Source organism: Nyctereutes procyonoides, unplaced genomic scaffold (genome assembly GCF_905146905.1).
Source record: "Nyctereutes procyonoides isolate TBG_1078 unplaced genomic scaffold, NYPRO_anot_genome, whole genome shotgun sequence".
NCBI lineage: Eukaryota > Metazoa > Chordata > Mammalia > Carnivora > Canidae > Nyctereutes > Nyctereutes procyonoides.
Genome location: NW_026575132.1, coordinates 12,333,906 through 12,354,121, shown reverse-complemented (window position 1 = coordinate 12,354,121; position 20,216 = coordinate 12,333,906). Strand labels below are relative to the sequence as shown.

At 35.9% G+C, this 20,216-nt stretch overlaps 1 protein-coding gene across 6 annotated transcripts in view; it reads left to right on the top strand.

Moving 5' to 3' along the window:
* RAPH1 (Ras association (RalGDS/AF-6) and pleckstrin homology domains 1) overlaps window positions 1-20,216 on the top strand; it is a 96,093-nt gene that overhangs the window by 42,522 nt on the left and 33,355 nt on the right. For 3 of the 6 annotated variants that reach the window (XM_055345282.1, XM_055345288.1, XM_055345287.1), the window contains exons 5-6: window positions 9,502-9,582; window positions 14,401-14,475. The exons of 1 other annotated variant lie outside the window; for it this stretch is intronic. In XM_055345282.1, the coding sequence (XP_055201257.1) occupies window positions 9,502-9,582; window positions 14,401-14,475 (156 nt within the window). The remainder of the gene's footprint in view (window positions 1-9,501; window positions 9,583-14,400; window positions 14,476-20,216) is intronic. 2 more of the 6 variants (XM_055345285.1, XM_055345283.1) reach the window with 2 other exon arrangements.

Below are 20,216 nucleotides of genomic sequence, written 5' to 3'. Positions count from 1 at the left end.
AGAATTACAGAGAAATTTAAAATATATACCTATTACTCAACATTATTAATTTCACCCCAATTATTTAATTCATTAGGTTAATTTCCATCAGTCAGTAACTTTTTATACCCATTAATATACTGAGTTTGGGCCCTGTGAAGCATAAAAGAAGCATGAATCATTATGGTTTGGAGATAAATTTTGAGTTTAATTGCTTATAAAGAAAAAGTATACTAATCTAAAAAAATAGACTTTCACTTAAAATGAAGCTCATCTAAATGGTATACATTCTATAGAGAAAAATTTATTTCTGTTTTATGATACCTGGGGATTATATTTAGGACCAGCTATAAAGTATGTATCATTTATATCTTTTAGATTTACCTGTTGGGATATGAGCAATATTTTATTAGGGATGTGCCTTCTTGGTTACTTTGTGTTTTGTATGTTGATATTCCTTCTTTCTAATCAGATTATTTTGAGTTGAGTCAAGATTCATGAAGTCAGGTTAAACTAATCATTAAGGATTTTTGTGTGTTTCATCTGTAAAAATATATACTCGTTATATAAGTTCATATAATAAAAACAAAGTAAAAAGTGAAAAGTTCTCTCCCAGCAAACTCTTCAGTTATGACCTACTAGTATTCTTGGACAAAGATACCAGTGTTCAATAGTATAATATTTAGTGTAAGACTTCAATATGTAAAGTTTGGTGAGTAAACCAGTAATAAAGCATCCTCTTCTTTTTGTCTTGCCTGGATGAGTAGACAAGTGGTTTAACAAACCTGGAACTTGCTTTACTGTACTTTTTAATGAATTTGGTCTGTTCTTCAAATCAAGAAAACCAATTGAGGCTTACTAGATCCCAAACCCATGTCTTAAATTGACCCCACACTTAAATACAGTCTCTAAAAAAATATTTTAATTACTTTTGCAAGCATAGAGATTAAAGAGTCAAATAGTTCTATGAGACTTCTAGAACACTTTGCCACACATGTGCACACACATGCCATATCCTCTCAGAGGTCAGAGCTTTGTACTCTTTTAGCTGATTCTCAGGGTATTTACCTCTATGTCATTAAATCTGTATTGCTGTTTCTTGATATTTTTCAGTTGTATGTGTTATCTGCTGACTTCTCACTCTGGAAGATTAGGTTTAGATAAGTCTTCTCTCTTCTCCCCTCATTCTCCCCTATCCCAGTATATTTTGGTTGGTTTACTATTCAGTTTTTATATTATCATGACTATATACATGCAATTTGGTGCTAAACTGTATGCTTTTATTACATGGGATAACATTTTGCTTACCTGGAATTAATAATTGTCTTGAGATTTAAAAATATATAGTTTTTTTCTATGTTTATCATTGTTTCAACTCCAAACTTTCCCCTATTTTAAGTCTCTTAATTCAAACAAAATTAGTATTCTATTAATATCAACTTAAAATTCTTTGCTGTCTTTCCTAGTCTTTGCTCCAGCATCGTTCTTAGGTCTTTTCTCTCAGGTGTGTGAGCTTCTCCAGAGAAGATTCTTCCATTCTCCTGCATAGAGCATATATGCTGGCTGCCCGTGCTTTAGCAGCCCATTTGGGAAAGAAGGCTTGCATTGTAAGGTAGTCCTCAATGTTCAGTATGTGAATTTCAATTTAATCCTTTTAGGTCAGAATTTCTCAGCATTAACTAGTAACATTTTGGGCTAGATCAATCTTTGTTGTGGAAGCTCTCTTGTGTACTGTAGGAAATTTAGCAGCATCGCTGGCATCTCTCCTGTCCACTGTGTGCCAGTAGTATACACACCTCTTTCAGTTGTGACAACTGGAAATGTCTCTAGATATTGCTACATGTCCCCTGTAAGGCAAAAATCCCCACTCTGAGGATCACTGCTTTAAGTAGAAAGGGTTATTGGCAAGTCTGCATCCTTTTTTTTTCCCATGGGGGGGCTTTTTTTTTTTCTTCTAGAAACTTGACTAATAAATATAGAATGGTTCCAGGTAATATTGTTTATTATAAACTGACCTCTGATTAGTGAGTACATATGGAGCAGGAAGACTGTGAGTGAACTATAAAAGCCTATGAAGAGACACAGATCTTTGTTTCCTAGTGTGAAGTATATCAGTTTTGTAAGTGAATGTAAATACATCTCTTGAGAGGTCCTGGAACCCACACGCTCCTTGACTGTTAAAATGTATTGCTGGTTCCTTTTGAGTATGTAGTTTCCTTAAACCAGGGTTATTTCTGTACTTACCTACATGATTTCTGTCCCTTAGAATGGTGGGTCCAGAAATGGCTCTTAGTGACCTATAAGATCCTTTTTAAAGATAGCATGTCTCATGCTAGCATGCTTTGTCTTTCTGTAGAACTAAGTGAATTTGGTGCCAAGCCATGGTCTGTTAGGTCCTGAGGGACTGTCAGTCTGATCCTAAGACCACTGCGAGTAAGCGAGTAAAAGAAAGAATATGTGAATTAACTGCTTTCTTAAGTATGCTTTCAACTAATCCTCCTGTTTTCGTTTTCTTTCTTTCTTTCTTTCTTTCTTTCTTTCTTTCTTTCTTTCTTTCTTTCTTTCTTTCTTTCTTTCTTTCTTCTTTTAGATTTTATTTATTTATTCATGAGAGACAGAGAGAGGGGGGCAGACACAGGCTGAGGGAGAAGCAGGCTCCATTCAGGGAGCCCAATGTGGGACTCGATCCCAGGACTCCAGGATCACGCCCTGGGCCGAAGGCAGGCGCTAAACCGTTGAGCCACCCAGGGATCCCCTGCTCCTGCTTTCTTTCCAACTATCACTTCTGTTGCTTCTGGAGGCATTTGAGGTTACATGATGTACATTGGGTACTCCTCTGCTTTTTCCAGTGCTGGCTTAACAATTCAGCTTTCCTTGGGCCTACTGAGCTGGTTACCTGACTTCAGCCATATCTAGCATAATCTCCTTTTTCTGCCTGCAGTCTCTTGACATTGGAGTGCCCCAAGGTACAGTCCTCAGACTACTTTTCTGGTCTATATCCACTCTTCTTGTGAGTATAAACAATGACAACTCCCACATAACTCTATTTCATTTATCAAAGACATACCTTTTCCCCACACTTTAATCCCTCTAAAACAATGGTTCTCAACTGGGAGCTATTTTGCTCCCCCAGGAGACATTCTGCAGGGTCTGGAGACATTTTTTGGTTGTCACTGATAAAAGTGTGCTACTGACATCTAGTGGGTAGAGGCCGAGGGTGCTGCTAAAACCCTACAGTGCACAGGATGCCACAACAAAGAATTGTCTGACCCAAAGTTGTGCTGAAGTTGAAAGACAATGTTTTAGAAACAGGTGGCATCTGTCACTGTCAGTGAGGTGACAATTTTGGGTGAAGTTTTCTTTTGACAGTTCCTGATAATGTTCAAGAAAATACCAGCGTGGGGATGCCTGGGTGGCTCAGTGGTTGAGTGTCTTCCTTCAGCTCAGGGGGTGATCCTGGAGTCTTGGGATCAAGTCCAGCATCGGGCTCCCCAAAGGGAGCCTGCTTCTCCCTCTGCCTTGTCTCTGCCCCTCTTTCTGTGTCTCTCATGAATAGAAAAAAAAAGAAAAAGAAAGAAAAGAACAGAACAGCATGAAGTCATCTTAGGTCGAAGAAATACAGGTATCTTTTAGCAGTGCCTCTCTCCTGAAATACAGGCTCGTACATCCTATCTCTAATCAGTATCTCTATTTGGATGTCTAACAGATAGCTCAAATTTAACTGGTCTAAAACTGAAGCCTAGGTCTTTTCTCCCAAACTAACTCCTCCAGCAGTCTCCTCCATCTCAGGCTCTTCCTTCCTTCCAGTGCATCAAACAAAATCCTTGGAGTCTTTGTTTCTTTTTTTCTTTCCATTCCCATTCCAGTCTAGCAGCAAATTCTGTTGTCTTTACCTTCAGAATGTATCCAGAATTTGATCGTTTCTCACCACCCCCCCTGCCACCAAGCTAACATCATCGATGTAAATTTTTGCAGCAGCCTCCTACCTGGTCTTCCTATATTTACCTTCCCTTTAACAGTCTACCATCCATACTGAAGCCAGAGTGATCCTGTTAAAAGGTAAGTCAGAACTTGCCCCTTCTCTTTTCAAACCCATAGACTTTGTATCTTACTGTAAAACCAAAATCCGTACAATTGTCTAGAGTCCTTACAGGATTTGCTTTTCCATTACCTCTGCCTCTGTTTTCCTTTCTTTCCTCCTTTCCCTACTTTGCAATCCATACTGCCTTCTGGTTCTTTGCCAGACATCTGAGCCCAGTTAGAAAAATCAATTTGAGATTGGTACTGTTCCATCTTAGGGACATGGATAGTCAAAATGCCCATCTAAAGATGAAACAACACTGTAGCTTATCTTTTGCCTTGTTATCTCTCTGAAAGCCAACCAGGGTTCGGCACAGTACAGTTTCATATCATGAAAAGTAGGTCTTTTTTCCCCACCTTTATCTTTGCTGACTTTTGGTGAAATACTGTGCTTTCAGGCATTTTACATATATTGTGTCATTGAAGCGTCCTACTATCCCCTTGGTAGGGGCGTATTCCAAAGAAGAAATTAAATAGGCCAAGTAACTGAGAAGTCTGTATTTGAATTATGAACCTACATTTGCCTCCCAGTTTTTATCAAAATCTTAAAAATAAAGTGAAGTTGATGGTTAAAAAATAATTATTTTTTTAAATTGTAAAGAATGTTTAAATATTTTCCATGGATAAGCATTAAAATGGATTCTAGAATAATTTCAGTCAATACTCTTGAAATCCATTAGTAGTGCTCGTCTACAAAGTTTTAAATTTTCCAAAAAAAAAAAAAAAGTTTTTAAATTGGAATTCTGTGTGGTCAAAATAAATTCTAGTAAGATCTCTTTGTATGTTACCTAATGTGAGATAAATGTTGAGGCTGATTTCCTGGCATTGTTATGATACTTTTATTCATGTTAAATGATAAAACAGTAGTTTTCAGTTAGCAGTTTGGAAATATAAATGGTAATTGCATTTATAAATTTTATATACAATAGGATTCAATGATAAAAGGTTAATGCTAACACATTCCTTTATTTTCTTATGAGATTTAAACTTTAATGATTCCTCTGAATTTGGAATTTTATACGTGAAAATGTACTTTTAAAATTGAAAATGCTTTTAAAAGCTATTATTGTAGTTTATGCCAGATTCAAAAGGTTTTGTTGAATCTTACTAATACTTGATGATTGTACTATAAATATTATGATTGGAAAAAATTGCTTAGTATCTGAGCTACTGAAACTTTTGAATGTTATGATTGTTTTCCTCATATTTATAGGTTTTTTTTTCCCTAAATGAAATCTTTCATGGATATACCATTTTAATTTATGATATGCCAACAGCATATCATAGGTTCAGTGCAGTAAATTATTCCAGTTCCTTCATTTTTCAGGACTATTTCAAGAATTAATGTGAGCTGAAATTTTTAGATAGTGGAAAGAAAATAGCAATTGTGTTTATTGTAGCAATGGAGGTGGGGAAGCTCCACTGGCATTTATGTCCTAAATTATTCTTAGTAAACAGCCTTTTGGTCTGAAGTAATAACTCAGTGGGAGCACAGGGCTTTCTCAACCTTAAGAGGCCTACATATCTAAAAAGATTAGGATTATTAATTGACTTCTCAAATTATTGCAGCTACATTTCTCTTAAAATTCTAATGGCTCCGTTGCTACACTTTACTGAGATTTATTCACATGTACCCACTTGGTATATAATTCCAGATGTCCCCAGCGTGGGGAGGTTAATAAATAGCAGAAAGAACAGGTATCAGGTGAAAGAAGAGGTGAAGATTTGGTGAAAACTAGGGTGAAAGTCTAGTTCTTACTCATACTTTTCAAATATGCTACCCCAGTCAACATTGGCATATATGCTCTGATTCTTTTTTTGTGTATTACTTAGGAATCTATGTAATTTTTCATCTCTGAAGAAGTAAAAAAGCATCTTTATTTGATTTTAGGTCTGTCTTGGATTTCTTTTTAATGTTGTGTTATGGAGGGCTGGTAGAGGACCTTTTTTGAATAAGAATAGAAATGTATTCATCTTTTTAAAAAAATGAATAAGGACTATAAAATGTAGAAGAAATAATTTAAAAAGAATTCAGACATTTACTGGCTATATATAATGGCTAGTAAAAGGAGAGGAATAGAAGAGGGAGAAAAATAGAAAAATAATAGCCCCTACTCTATTGAGTACTTATTCTGTTGTTGGGCATTGTGCTTAACAACATACTGAATCTGCACAGTGCCTCATGGAATAGATATTATTACCTCCATTTTCACAATGGAAGAAACTAAAGCAAATTTAGTTCCCCAGGGATTTGAACCCAGATAGTCTGGTTGGTTGTAGAGTTCATACTGCAATACCATGCTGTTTCATCACAGCATTGAAAGAGAATCAGGACAAGGCTAGACTGGCCAATGCTCTTAGATCCAGACCTAGAGACAGAACTGCAAGGGCAGAAGAAAAAGGGCAAAGAGATTTATGCAGTAACATCCCCATCTTGTGGTGTTTCAGTATATTTTGCATGTATTGTTTATATATATTTATATATATTAGATTTTATTTATTGTGTTTTAGTATATTCTGCATGTATTGTTTATATATATATATATTAGATTTTATTTATTTATTCATGAGAGACACAGGGAGAGAGAGAGAGAGAGAGGCAGAGGGAGAAGTAGGCACCACACAAGGAGCCTGATGGTGGGATTCGATCCTAGGTCTCCAGGATCAGGCCCTGGACTGAAGGCAGCGCTAAACCATTGAGCCACCCGGCTGCCCGTATTGTTAAAATTTAACAACTCTAAACTGGTTCTAATTTAAATGAATTGAAGCTTAAATGAAATTCAGGTGAAGGTTGGTGGTTTCCCACTTTTGTAATAGTAATATTATTCACTTAATTCTTACGGCAACTTTTGGAGAAAATGCTGTTATCCCTCCATTTTACATGTGAGGGAAACAGGGTTAAATAGTAAGCCTAGAATCACATTGGCAGTAAATGGCTGAGCCTGAGCCTCAAACCCAGTCACTCCAGCTCCAGGGTCCACATTTTATACCATCAGTGTTCATTTTTAATATTTATGAAAAAATGCAGACATGTCAGTAAAGGATGAATGTAAATCTGTTTTACTGAAACACTAATGTGTTTTCACAGACCTCCACGTCATTTTTCTAGCTGTAGTCTAAGGTATTAGTTATCAAAAGTAAGTGTTTTATTTTGTTCTTTGGGATAAGGCCATTTCTTGATTATGGTTTGGCTTCTATGTGAGATCAGTGCTTTTCTATACACCTGCCATCCCCTGCCCCCTGCACCAGCACAAGATTCTGGCTTGTAAGTAGTACTCCATTCTAACATGGTACAGATTCAATTCAAGAAAATGATGATCCGTAACTAACTTTGTGGAGATTTTTGGAGTTTTTGAGGGGTTGGAGAATTTGATAGCTTGATAGCAAACAAAATTCTTTGGAACTGAATATGTTTAGAGCAAAATTGATGTACAGAATTGACCTCCAGATTCATTTTTGAGGTAAAAATTAGATTTGGTGAGTTTTTTTATAGGAAAGTATGTAAATATTTTGTGGAAATGGAACCTAATAGTGAAAAACTGTTTAATGTTTAAGCATCCGTAATCCCTTTCTATCTTTAATAATGTAACAACATTTAATCTTTGCACATGTACTATTTCTACTGTTTTTGTCACTTTGCCTACATATATTCATTTTTGGTGAGGATGTGTTGAATTTTAATAACTAATGTTCCATCCTACTGTTTAATAACATGGTATATTGGCATCATCTTTTTTGAACACTTCAGATTTATATACTTAAAAAATTAACCAATAAGTATTTAGAAATATGGGAACTTTCATGAGACTGAATTTACAGAGAAGAGATTTTAAACTTTTTGTTTTGAAATAGTATGAAACTTTCAAAAACTGAAGAATAGTACAAAGAACTCATTACTCAGATTCACTAATTTTTAGCATTTTGCAACATTTGCTTTATTGTTCTTTATATATATGTGTGTGTGTGTATGTGTGTATTTTTTTCCCGAATCATTTAGAGTTGGTTATATTTGTCATGCCCCTTTAGCCTTTAATACTTCAGTCTTTATTTCCCAAGAATGAGGATATTGACAATATAGATTTGATAGGCCTCCCATTGATACAGTGATTGACACAGTGCTATAGAATATATTTAAGAAGGTAATGTAGAGAAGGCAAAGCAAAATCAGTCTTGATCTGGGCAAGCTTATGGCCCTGGCATGAAGTCCAAGAAAAAATAGTTATTCACGGGATGCCTGGGTGGCTCAGTGGTTGAGCGTCTGCCTTGTGTTCAGGGCGTGATCCCAGTGTCCTGGGATTGAGTCCCCAGATCAGGCTCCCTGCATTGGAGCCTGCTTCTCCCTCTGCCTGTGTCAGCCTCTCTCTGTGTGTGTCTCTCATGAATAAATAAGTAAAATCTTAAAAAGAAATAGGTATTCACACATGCCATAAATATTTGAGTGCCTAGGCATTGCACTGGGCTGTAAGGGATAAAACAACATAATACACAATGTCCTTATGAGGTTATAATTTATAGTGTGAGGAGACGGTGTCAACACAGACAACCAATTTCGATTTCAGTATAATATGATGAGTGCTATGATAGGAAAGACAGAAAACCTCAATTAAAGGTCATTGATGACTTTGAGAATGAATTACAGAATGCATTACAACTCAAAGGATGCAGACTTGGAGATGAAAGATAGATACTAAATTGTGGAAAATTGAGGGATAAGTGGAGGGTGGTACACTAGCTGAATTCAGGAAATTTGGCAGTGAAAAGGAGAAAACACTAGCTTAACAAGAAATGTGTGCCCAGAAGTATTGAATATTTTTCTGTCCTTCTCACTCCCAATAGACTGGACTAGTTGAATATCAGATTGAGAATGGGAGGGAATGAGTGGGATCTAGGACATGCTTAACTTTAGAGGGGAATACATAACTTACTCATATAGAAATGGAAAGAAGGATGAGGATGGGGTCTTGAAGTTACAGGATACATTTTAGTGATGAAAATCCTTTTGATGGACATCATGTTCTTAGTAATGGGAAGTGAGGTCATATGAAGAGGTAGGAGGGTGAAACTAGAAGCTTGACCAACTTGGAAACTATTTAGAATGAGCTTAAAAGGAATGACTTAGGGAGTGAGGGGAAAAGAGTAATAATCGTCCTGACAAACAGCAGTCAGGGCCCAGTTGAAGCAGGAATTGGTATTGGAATTGTTTTTCTCCCATAGATTTCTGCTGTCAAGAAGTAGTGAGGTTAACTTAAGGGTAGGTTAGATTAGGATCATCTGGTTCTTTTTTATTTTTGCATAATATAATGAAAGATGCATGCAACTTTTCATTACTGTTTTGTTTCAATGATTCATTTCAGTGATCTTTTTCTCTTCCTGCATGATAGTGAGACTGGCCCTTTTCCACCTCCTTTACCTATCATTTTCTTCCTTCCTGCATTTTCACAGCATGCTATTTCTCTGAGATGTTCCAGCAAGCAGGCCAAGCATCATATTGACTTCACAGAAGAACAGGCTGAGCTGACACCTGTAAGTTCTGTAAACATGTCCATGGGACTACTTAAATAGCAGTGAAGAAGAATGCATTCTTTAGAACTCCTGATGATGAAACCTGGTCATATACCTGTTTTTTTTTTCTAACAAAAATTAAACCAGTTTAAAAAATAAATGAGCAGAAAACAAATGAGCAACTATATGATACAGTACGATTGAATATTAATACTTATGGTAAGATTATGTAGGTGGTAGCATACCTGATGTATCAAAATCTAAAACCACATGCTTTCTTTTCTATTCTGAAGCTAAGGGCTTTTGTAAATTTCTTAGGATACTAACAAATTTAGCTATTCTTCAGAATGGAGTTATCAAGTAGAATAACTCTTCTGTTCTCATGCTTCACTGTAAACTTAATTTCTTCCTTCAAAAATGTATCCTCTCGTCAGTGGTTTACAAATCTGGATTCTTCGGAGCTGTGCTATTGCTTATAGTAAGCCCTAACCACATATGGCTATTGAGGACTTGAAATGTGGTTAATCCAAATTGAGATGTGCTATAAAGATAAAATGTAGAATGAATTTCAAAGACCGTAATTAAAAATATAAATATATCATTAATACTTTTTTTATTATTTTGTGAAATTATACTGTTTGGGATATTTTCAGGTAAACAAAAGATACTAATGTTTATTTTGGCGTTTTCTTTTTAATATGGTTAGTAGAAAATTTTATATTTGTGGCTTGTGTTATATTCAGTTGGACAGTGCTGTTTAGAATAATCTATAAAGCATAAAAAACCCTGAGGTCCTGACCCCCACCCAGCTGAATCTGATTCCCTCTGATCCTCCTTCCCTTCCTTTGCCTGGTAATAACCCAGTAACCCAGTGAATTGATTTCACAATGTAATGGGTCATATCCGGTATGTGAAAAACACTTTTCTTACCTCACCTTCAGCCCCTTCCTTACACTCTCAAGCATCAGCCATGTTTACTTTAACACTTGCATTGTCATCTGCTTGTTTAGTTCCTAATCCTTTCAGTCCTGGTACCCCCATTTTATTTACATAATTTAAATCACTAGTTTTGTCCCAAATGAAATTCATAGATAGTCTAACCTACGTACATATTTTTAAAAATGAATTTAATGTTCTAATACCCATGATGAAGGAGAATAATCAAAAAGTAATTTAAATATAATGTATTTCAGTTTTTAAATGTTTGGCCACCACTGCAGTAAAAGACACAATGACATAATCATATACCCACTTACAAGACAAGTGAAAAGATCAGAAGTCATTTTTTACAGGAAAGAGAAAGCAGAAATGTGGGTGGAAATAAAACATATTGTGACAAATACTGGCAGACAAAACATATCTGTATATGGTAATAGAAAAAGAAAATAGCCTTAACTGAAGTAAGTATATTGTGCTGAGACAATTTATAGAAATTTGTTTGAAAAAGAAAATGGTGAAATATGAAATTTTACAAATGAGTCATATAATTTTTTTTGTTTTTTTTTTTCTTTAGATTTTATTTTTTTTGAGAGAAAGGGAGAGCATGGTGGGGGGAGATAAGGAGGGAAGGGTCAGAGGGAGAAGCAGACTCCCCTCTGAGTAGGGAGCCTGAGATCATGACCTGACCCAAAGGCAGCCACTTAGCCACCCAGGTGCCCAAGTCTTATGTATAATTGTAATAAAACCATTCCCTAACTTATAATTTTGGATGAGGCAGTGATAAAATGACTTTGATATTTATTTTTACAGTATAGATTTCTCATTGTGCTGTAACTGTTTTATATAAGACATAATAATGTGCATTATTTTTAAGTAGTCTTTATTAATGAAACTCAAATTCTTGCATTTCATGTCTTTTCATTATTTTACTAGTATTTATTAATTCTGTGAAAAGGAATTCCAAATGTCTCCTGTCATTTACTTGCATGTAACAGAATGCACATTGATACTGCCAGTTTTGGTATTGGCAGCTCTTCAAGCTGTTTTTCCATTGGTGAAATGATTTTCCAACATAATGAATAACTTGGTAAATTCCAGACAAAAGAAATTGTAGGCTTCTCTCAATTTGTTTTATAGGGTAATGGCATTCTCAGAAGAGTAATTGAATATTAAAATCATACAGAGGGCACCTGGGTGGCTTGAGCATCTGCCTCTGGCTCAGGTCATGATCCCGGGATCCTAGGATCAAGTCCCACATCGAGCTCCCTGTAGGGAGCCTGCTTCTCACTCTGCCTATGTCTCCCGCCTCTCTCTGTGTGTCTCTCATGAATTAAAAAAAAAAAAAAATCTTAAAAAAAAAATCATACAGAAATACATTGTATTTAAGATACATCATACATGTAAAATGGAGTTAGATTCTAAGCCCACATTGTTATGAACAGCATTTCCCATTTATGTGATTTTTCATATGAAGACAATAAAAGTTCATGTGTGATGTGGGACTTTTGCTGCTTCTTATACAACTTCCAGGACTCTAAGCTTTTTCAGAAATACTTTCCCTGAGCCCCTGATTCTGTCTTAAGTACTGTACCTCCTACTTGCTTCTATACCACTTGACACATTGTATTATAGATGTCAGTTAATCTCCCTGTTAGACTCTAAACTTTGTGAGAGTAAGAAATGTCTATCCTGGTCACCTTTACATCCCCAGTGCCTTGCATGGATCCAGGCTCAAAGTTGAAACCTAATAAATAATTGAAAAAATAAAGTGGAAAATGGAAGAGAGAAAGAAAATAGGCTAATAAACCAGTGAAGTGGATTAAAAATAAGCCACAAACTTCATGTTGTTAGTAGTGAGTGAAAGAAAATGCAAGAAGGCCCTATTTAAATGAAGTGATACACATTTTTATTATCAGCAACATGTACCAAGACAGAAGGCTGATTTAAGGACATGCCCAAAGCAATGTCCTTTGCTTTTTCTCAGTCCTCCAACTGCATACCACTCTTCTCACTCCTCTTGTATCTTTCTCCAGTAACAAATTATCCCAACGCCTTGGCCCCCTTTCTGAGGAATTCTAGAGCAACATATGACTGGCACCATTAGGGGACAATAGATAAAGTAAGGTATTTATTGAAGGAAGTAGTTTGCTTCTAATGTTTTCTAAGTTTTCATTTTTCTGCTGCATATACCTGTAGTTTAGATAGAGGAAACATGCAGGCCTGGCTTCCCTCTCTGCTAATGAGTAAGCAGTGAATAGCTCTACCTGACTGTCCCACACAAGTTATCGTCACATACAGCTATTGTTTGTGGTCTTTATTTTTTTTTAGATGTGGATTATTTTTGATACACTAGCGATAGTAATTTAATGATTATCTTCCTTTTATTTTAGGCTTTCAATATTTTTAAATGGATAACTTCTACTTCTGAGTCTTTAAACAAATACAGTTAGATATCATTGTTTCTTACTGATCAGATCACAGATTTTTTTTTCAGTGATTTGAATGAAGTGTCGAGGTGAATTGAGTTTGAGGATGAATTGAGTAAATCTTGTAAGATTTTTAAGTTTAAACTTGAATTTGATCTCTGGTATTACATATACCAAAAAGTTTGTTTTCATGGCATGAAGCAGATTTATTTTTTTTTAATTTGTAATATAATTATCTGAATTTAGGTATTCTACTTATTTGGGGGGATCTTTTTCTGAGAAACTAATCTTTGCGTAAGATAAAGGAAATAGGAGTAGGTTTTTTAGAAATTATTTTCTATGTATTTTACCTAAATGTGTAAGGAGTTTCTTTCCAAAGGACTTTTTTCTCAAAACAACTTTAGGGTGGGGGGAGCAGGGAAGGAAAGAGAGTCCCAAACAGACTCAACACTGAGCACAGAGCCCCTTTGCAAGATTTGATCCCACGACCCTGAGATCAGGACCCCAGCCAAAACCAAGAATGGGACACTCAACCAACTGTAGCACTCATATGCACCCTGCCAGTATATTGTTTTAAATGATGATTAGTAATTCATAGCATTAAAAAAATAAGTGCTAATTCAGAATTACTTAGGGATAAGCAAGTCTGAATTACATTTATATGGAAATAGCTGTAATTTATATGAGTATAAATACAATTGCATAAACTTACCTTGAACATGTTACTAAAAAGTTATTAAGAGGGAAAAGGATAGTTAGGGCCTTGATTATTGACAAATCATTTTCATGAAAATACATTAATTGCTTGAATTTAATCAATTTTTAAAGGAACCAATTTCTTAAACTGTTCATGTCCTTTGTTTGCTATGTAAGTCCTTTACCATGTAATACAGTCTTACTGGTATTCTGATATAATGAGTGAATTAATAAGATTTTACTGAAAACAGGTGATATCCATTAGGCAAAATATTTATGGACTTTTTTTTCTCAGTGTGGCTATCATTGAATTGATCAGATGCTTGCAGAGTTTTTTAAAAGGTTTTTAAAAGTCTTATTCTGTTTTCACAAGAATATACTAGTCCTAAAGCTATATAGGTCTTTATAGCCTTTAACAAAGGGAAGGAATATGTTTAGTCATTGGTCTTCAACACCTGTTTATCTGTACTGTGCGCACAGCATTCACAAACATTGCCCTAGAAGACAGGCTGGCTCTGTGATCTGTGCAGTGCATGATCCATTTTCACAGAGTGAAGGACTGGCAGGAGTCAGCTAGGGCATGCCTACTGGTATAGATGGTGTCTGCCTTCCCATCTTTTTTTTTTTTTTTTTTTTAAGTTTTCTTGACACATTTCACTGTAGGAAAAAGACATGAGATTAATGATAGAGAATCATTCTTTGTCTATATTTTAAACACATAAAACCTCCACTGACTTCTGTTGCCTTTTTTGTTTTTCTCTCTCTTTTTCTGCACAAGCACTCCTATCTGGACAGGGAAACCTCCCTTCTTCTGAGAAACATTGCAGGAAAACCTTCTCATTTGCTGACCAAGGTGATACTTCTTCTTTCCACCTGCATGTAAATATTTAATTGTCTTTCAGGTAGAATATAATTTCTGGTTTTGATTGTGCTCTCAGATGTCTCAGATTGTGCTTTCTTATTTCAGCATCTTTGTTGTTAATAGTTTTTTTTTTTCCTCTCTTAACTGAGGTAATTGTTTACTGATCTTAATGAGTTAAGATATAATGACTTAATATTCTACTCTCAATAACAGAAAATATTGTAAATGCCTGACCATCTTCCCAAGTATGTTACACTTTTTCTAGTTTAACATTTTACTTCATTTTAAAGTCTGAAAACATTGCTTTAGCTTTAACTTTTATTAGTAGTGGTTATCCATGCTGTTTCTTCAGCAAATTTTGTTTTCTAATTCTTGTTTATATTACAAACATCTTGCTAATTAAAACATTTATTTAAACAATCTTATTTTACATTAGCTTAATCAAATTGTAAAAGAAGGCTGCAATTTTAATTTCTCATTTCTCTCTCCTCAGAATGGTTTGAATTGGTCCAACTGGATTTTCATTGGGCTAATATTTTACATCAATTTAAAATCCTTACGTATTGTCACTGTTAACTAAGAAATAACAGAATAGGGAAGCTGAATAGATTTTTGACCGATTTTCAAGTCATGTTTTTATTTCATTATCTATTGTCACTTGTTAACTAAGAAAGAATAGGGAAACTGAATAGATTTTGACCTCAAGTCATGTTTTTATTTCATTATCTTAATTAAGTAATGTTAAATTCAAGAATATCAGATGTCATTATAGTTTTTTGTGAATATGATGGTGATTATGGGTAAGTTACTGTCTGAGGTTTTTTAAAAAAGTTATTACTTAACCTTATAAACTTGTAGAAGAGGGTAATAAGGCTATAATTAAAATCTCCCTGAGAAGTAGCTCAAAGAGAAGACCCAAGAGACATTGAAACCCTTTCTCTTGCCTGAGTTTCTCTTTATTTTATTTTTTTTTTTAAATCTTTATTTATTTATGATAGTCACACAGAGAGAGAGAGGCAGAGACACAGGCAGAGGGAGAAGCAGGCTCCATGCACCGGGAGCCCGATGTGGGACTCGATCCCGGGTCTCCAGGATCGCGCCCCGGGCCAAAGACAGGCGCCAAACCGCTGCGCCACCCAGGGATCCCCTGAGTTTCTCTTTAAAATAGACCTAGAAATAGAGTAGTGCTTAAGATCAGGGAAATGTAGAAGTCTAGGTGAGTAATAGCCGTATTATACTTTATAAAAATAGCAGAGTTCTTTCCTTTTCCTCAGCTTGTCCTCTGTTTACTCTCTCTTTCCCTGGAATCCACACTCATAACTTCAAAAAGGATCTCTGTTCTAGATCAGATCTCTTTACCTAAGAGTAACATATGTCCAGGTTGCTGTCAGGTATTTCTTGGAAGATAACCAGCATTTTACCAGCACCTCCAGTCCCCACAGATCTTTAGCTTCCATACCCATACTCACCCTGGGGCCTTACAATTCATATCCTCCTTGTGACATTGCTGTTTCTGCTCAGAATGCTGTTACTCTCCTGGTTACCCAGATGTGAGCACTCTACCACCCATGGTGCCGTTCTTCTCAGTTATTATCTTAAAGCTCCAGTGAAGAATCTGCAGGATTAAGTTCACCCATCCATTTAGTTCCCATTGCCACTGCCCTAAAATAGGCTCTTAATCTGTTATCAAAGCTTCCACACTTGTCTCTTCATTCTTGCCTCTCCTTCCTCCAGTCCATTTTGTACACTGCTCTCAGATGTAACAGCTTACCATTTCCATTGTTTGTTTATTGAACAAATATTTGTTGAGTCAAATACTATCCTGGAGCTGGGACATAACTTTGTGTAAAATGGATATATCCCCCTACCCTCAGGGCTCACAGTCTACTTAGGAAGGTAGATAAAAAATATTAATGGGCAAGTATAAACAAATTCTAAACCATGTTAAATACCATGGAGGAAGCAAAGTAAAGCATTAGAGCAATACTAGGGAGAATATTGGGGGTACATTTCCTTTAGATGGTAAGATCAGAAAAGGCCCTTCTAAGGGGGCAACATTTAACCTAAAGATTGAAGGATGAAAAGCCAGCTTGAAGGTGAAGTTTAGTGCTCCATGTAGATAGGCCCAGGGAGAAGAGTTTAGCAAGTTTGAGAAGCTGAAGGGAAGCTATGTTGCAGGAGCCACAGTAGTTGAATGAAGATAGGAGTGAATGTCTTGAGTTTGGAGAAGCAGGCAGGAACCAGATTATTCAAGGCATGCTAAGGAGTTTGTATTTTTTTCTAAATGCAGTGGCAAATCATTAAAGAGAATAACTTCATCCATTTAGCAGATGTTTACTGAATACTACCATGTTCACAACCCTGGAGATACTGCAGTTCCTACCACAGGGAGAGCTATTCTTTGCAAGTTATGGATAAATGCAGTCAGTAACTTCTCATCTCCCTGTACCCAAGAAAGAGACAGTGATACCAACTACAGCATCAGAGCCATCTCTGCTTGGATCAGCTCTTCTCCCATGACCCAAGTGTTGGAATTGCTGGTGTATGTAACCAACATCTGGCTCCAGCTACCTCCTACATACTACTCTGTTTACATACAGGAAATTTGAGCAGGACTGTGATTCAGTAGCACAGAATGAAAACATTTAGGTTGGAATGGGGTGTGGAGTCAAGGAGGTAGCAGAAATTCCTAACTTGAGCTGCAGGAGCCTTTCAATGTCGGTGTCCTCAATCCCGGAGCACTTGGCTGTTTTGAAACTAAAATGGGTTTACACGTCTTGTGTGCCGCCTGTGTGGCAGTCTGGCTCCCCTTACCCAAAAAAGCATAGTGCCTCATATACACTTGTCCAAACTAGGATATTGTAACACCTAGTAGTTAGGACACAATAGAATGAGCATAGTAGCACTGTGTTTAGGCCAAGGCAGCAGCCAAAAGAGTGTTTTGGGTTTTTTGGTTTTTTTTTTTTCCATCATAAATTTAGTTGTCACTATACCACTATTAATGAAATAACTAACCCACATACAGCTCTGAGCTGGGAACCTCTGCAAAAACAATACCAAACAGTTTCTTCTAGGAATGGCATTAGTACCGTAAATGGGTGCCACGGGCAAAGGACATATTGTTGATCTGTTGTCCTTAAATCTCTGGGAACCATTCTGAATGTCTTCCCTGGCACTTTATCTAACAGTGCGTTTTTTTCACTCTTTACTCCTCTACCCTGCTTTATTTTTTAAGATGGGACTTATCCCAGACTGACTTACCACACATCTATTTCTTTATGTCTTGTCTCTTATTAAATGTAAGCTCCTCGAAAGCAGGTACCCTATACCCTATACCCCATATACCCTGCCCTTAGTCCCAAGCCTACATAGTCTCCCCAAACATCTGTCACAGAATGGTCCTTTAGTGACCTTCAAGGACTGTTGTACTGTTGACCACCATTTTCTGTGCTTCAGAAAAGTTATAAAAGTGCTATTATATTACTGTAAGTCTTTCATTTTTGACAGTTTTTATTTACTGTTATCCCTTAAGTTTGCTCTATAACCCTTATGAACAAAAGGAACTGTGACACAGTGGAGAGAGCACATGATAAGTCATTTGGTAACTGCCTGTATGATCTTAGAAAGATTAGTCTTTCTGGGCCTTAGTTAATCAGTACAGTGTATGTAATAATGATATTGGCCTTGCATTATTGAGAATTAAATGAGATACCGTGTGTAACACACCTCAAAGTGTGTGGCAAGTTTTAGGTTCATTTGATGTTAGTTTTCTTCTCCGTGAGATGCCATCAATGTCATGATTTCTACAGGAAAGTGAAGTAGTTGTTACTATTATTATTTTGGCCCTAAGTAATTTTATAGGGTAGAGCATTTCATGGACAGTGAACTATTTACCACTCCAGGTTTTCTTTGAACGTTTTTAAATTTATATAAATTTAAAAAAAATTTTTGTAAAATGTGAAAGAACCTAAATCTCAAAGAAACTGCTACTTTTTAGCCCATTAATTTTAACTGGATTTGTTTTGAACCTACAAAGCCTTAATTTCTTAGTTGAAGGAATTCACTAGCCATCTCTTAGCAACTGTCACTCTTTGAGTATTCTAATTTTTACACTCATGAGAATGCTTTAACACTTTGTAACCACAGCATTGACTTTCATTTAATCATAAGATCTTCACCGAGTTTTTGTTCTTTATGTAAATTTGAGGAGGCTTGGCATTTGACGGTTATTGGTAGACGCACAGGAGTTTTTCAGGTAGAAAATGGGTTGTCTTTTGCTCTTTTAAAAGATAGGGTAGAAGAGAAAGTTGTTATATGTGTGAGATATCTTTTAGTTATGTTGAGGATGGCTGTGGGACAAACAACATGAAGAAAGGGACACTCAAAAGATAAGGGGACAGAAGGCTTAAGACCTGAGGTTGTCTGCATTAGCAAAAAGAAGAGAACAAGAAATGAATGAAGCTTTGTTCTTTGTACTGAAGTTGGGCTGCAGACATTGCATTGCCTTTATAAATAAACTACCAGATGTCTTCTTACTATATAGTCTAAACACATCAGCAAAGACTTATTGATCTTTACTGTGCACTTTATGAGCTTAAAACAGTTTCTTCCTCTCCTAGGTTGTAATGATCTAGGAGGTTGTACCATCTACCATGGTAATGTAGGTAAAAATTAAACTTTCTGAGGAAGAGATTATCCATAGGAAACATAAAATACTATGAATCTTGCAATTTGATATATTTTTATTTTCAGTTTTGCTCCAATGATGATATTCAGCCTCTTAAGGTAAGAGGCATCTTGATCAGTTGTTTCTTCAGAAAGCTTCTAGCAAGGATCATCCTTGTTAATAAACTGGAGGAGTACAAAACTGCCTAGGTTGAAATTAGGCACATAGCTCTTAAATTTGAATTTGATACAGTTTTAAAACAGAGCAATTTATGTAGTTATTAAAGAGTAGTATTTTGAGCAATGGAAGTACTAAGTTTGGATGTTAAGATAGCCTTAAAGTTAGATGCTTTACATAAAGATGGTTTTTTAATTGATGGCTATGAAATCTATTTGTTTAATGTATGTTAAATGGTTGCTCTGAATCTCGTTTCTTTAATCATTTCTTCCAGTGTGTCAACATTTTTCCTGTTAGCCTGTAAACAGAAACTTAATCTTAGAATTGAATGACTTTTTGTATCAGTCCTTTAAAAGATAGCACCGGTTGTATTCTTTTGTATTTGGCAAATAGTATTATACTAAAATAGGAGTATGAAAATACTATTTTTATATTTATAATGAATATTAGAATGTAATATTTAAATTTGTATATTCCTTTCTAAAATAAGCTTTTTTTTAAGAGTGGTTTTAGATTCACAGTAAAATTGAGGGAAAGGTACAAAGATTTTCCATATACTACCTGCCCCTACACATGTATAGCCTCCCTATAGTCAGTATCCCCCACCAGAGTGGTACATTTGGTACAACTGATGAGCTTTGGTTGACACATCATTATCACCCAGAATCCACAGTTTACATTAGAGTTCCCTCTTGGTGTTGTACATTCCATGGATTTGAACGAATGTGTAATGACATGTATCTACCATTGTAATATCATACAGAATAGCTTTACTCCTACAAAAGTGCTATGTTCCATCTATTCATTCCTCTCTCTCCCCAACCCCAGGCAATCACTAATCTTTTTACTGTCTCCATAGTTCTGCCTTTTTCAGAATGTCATACAGTAT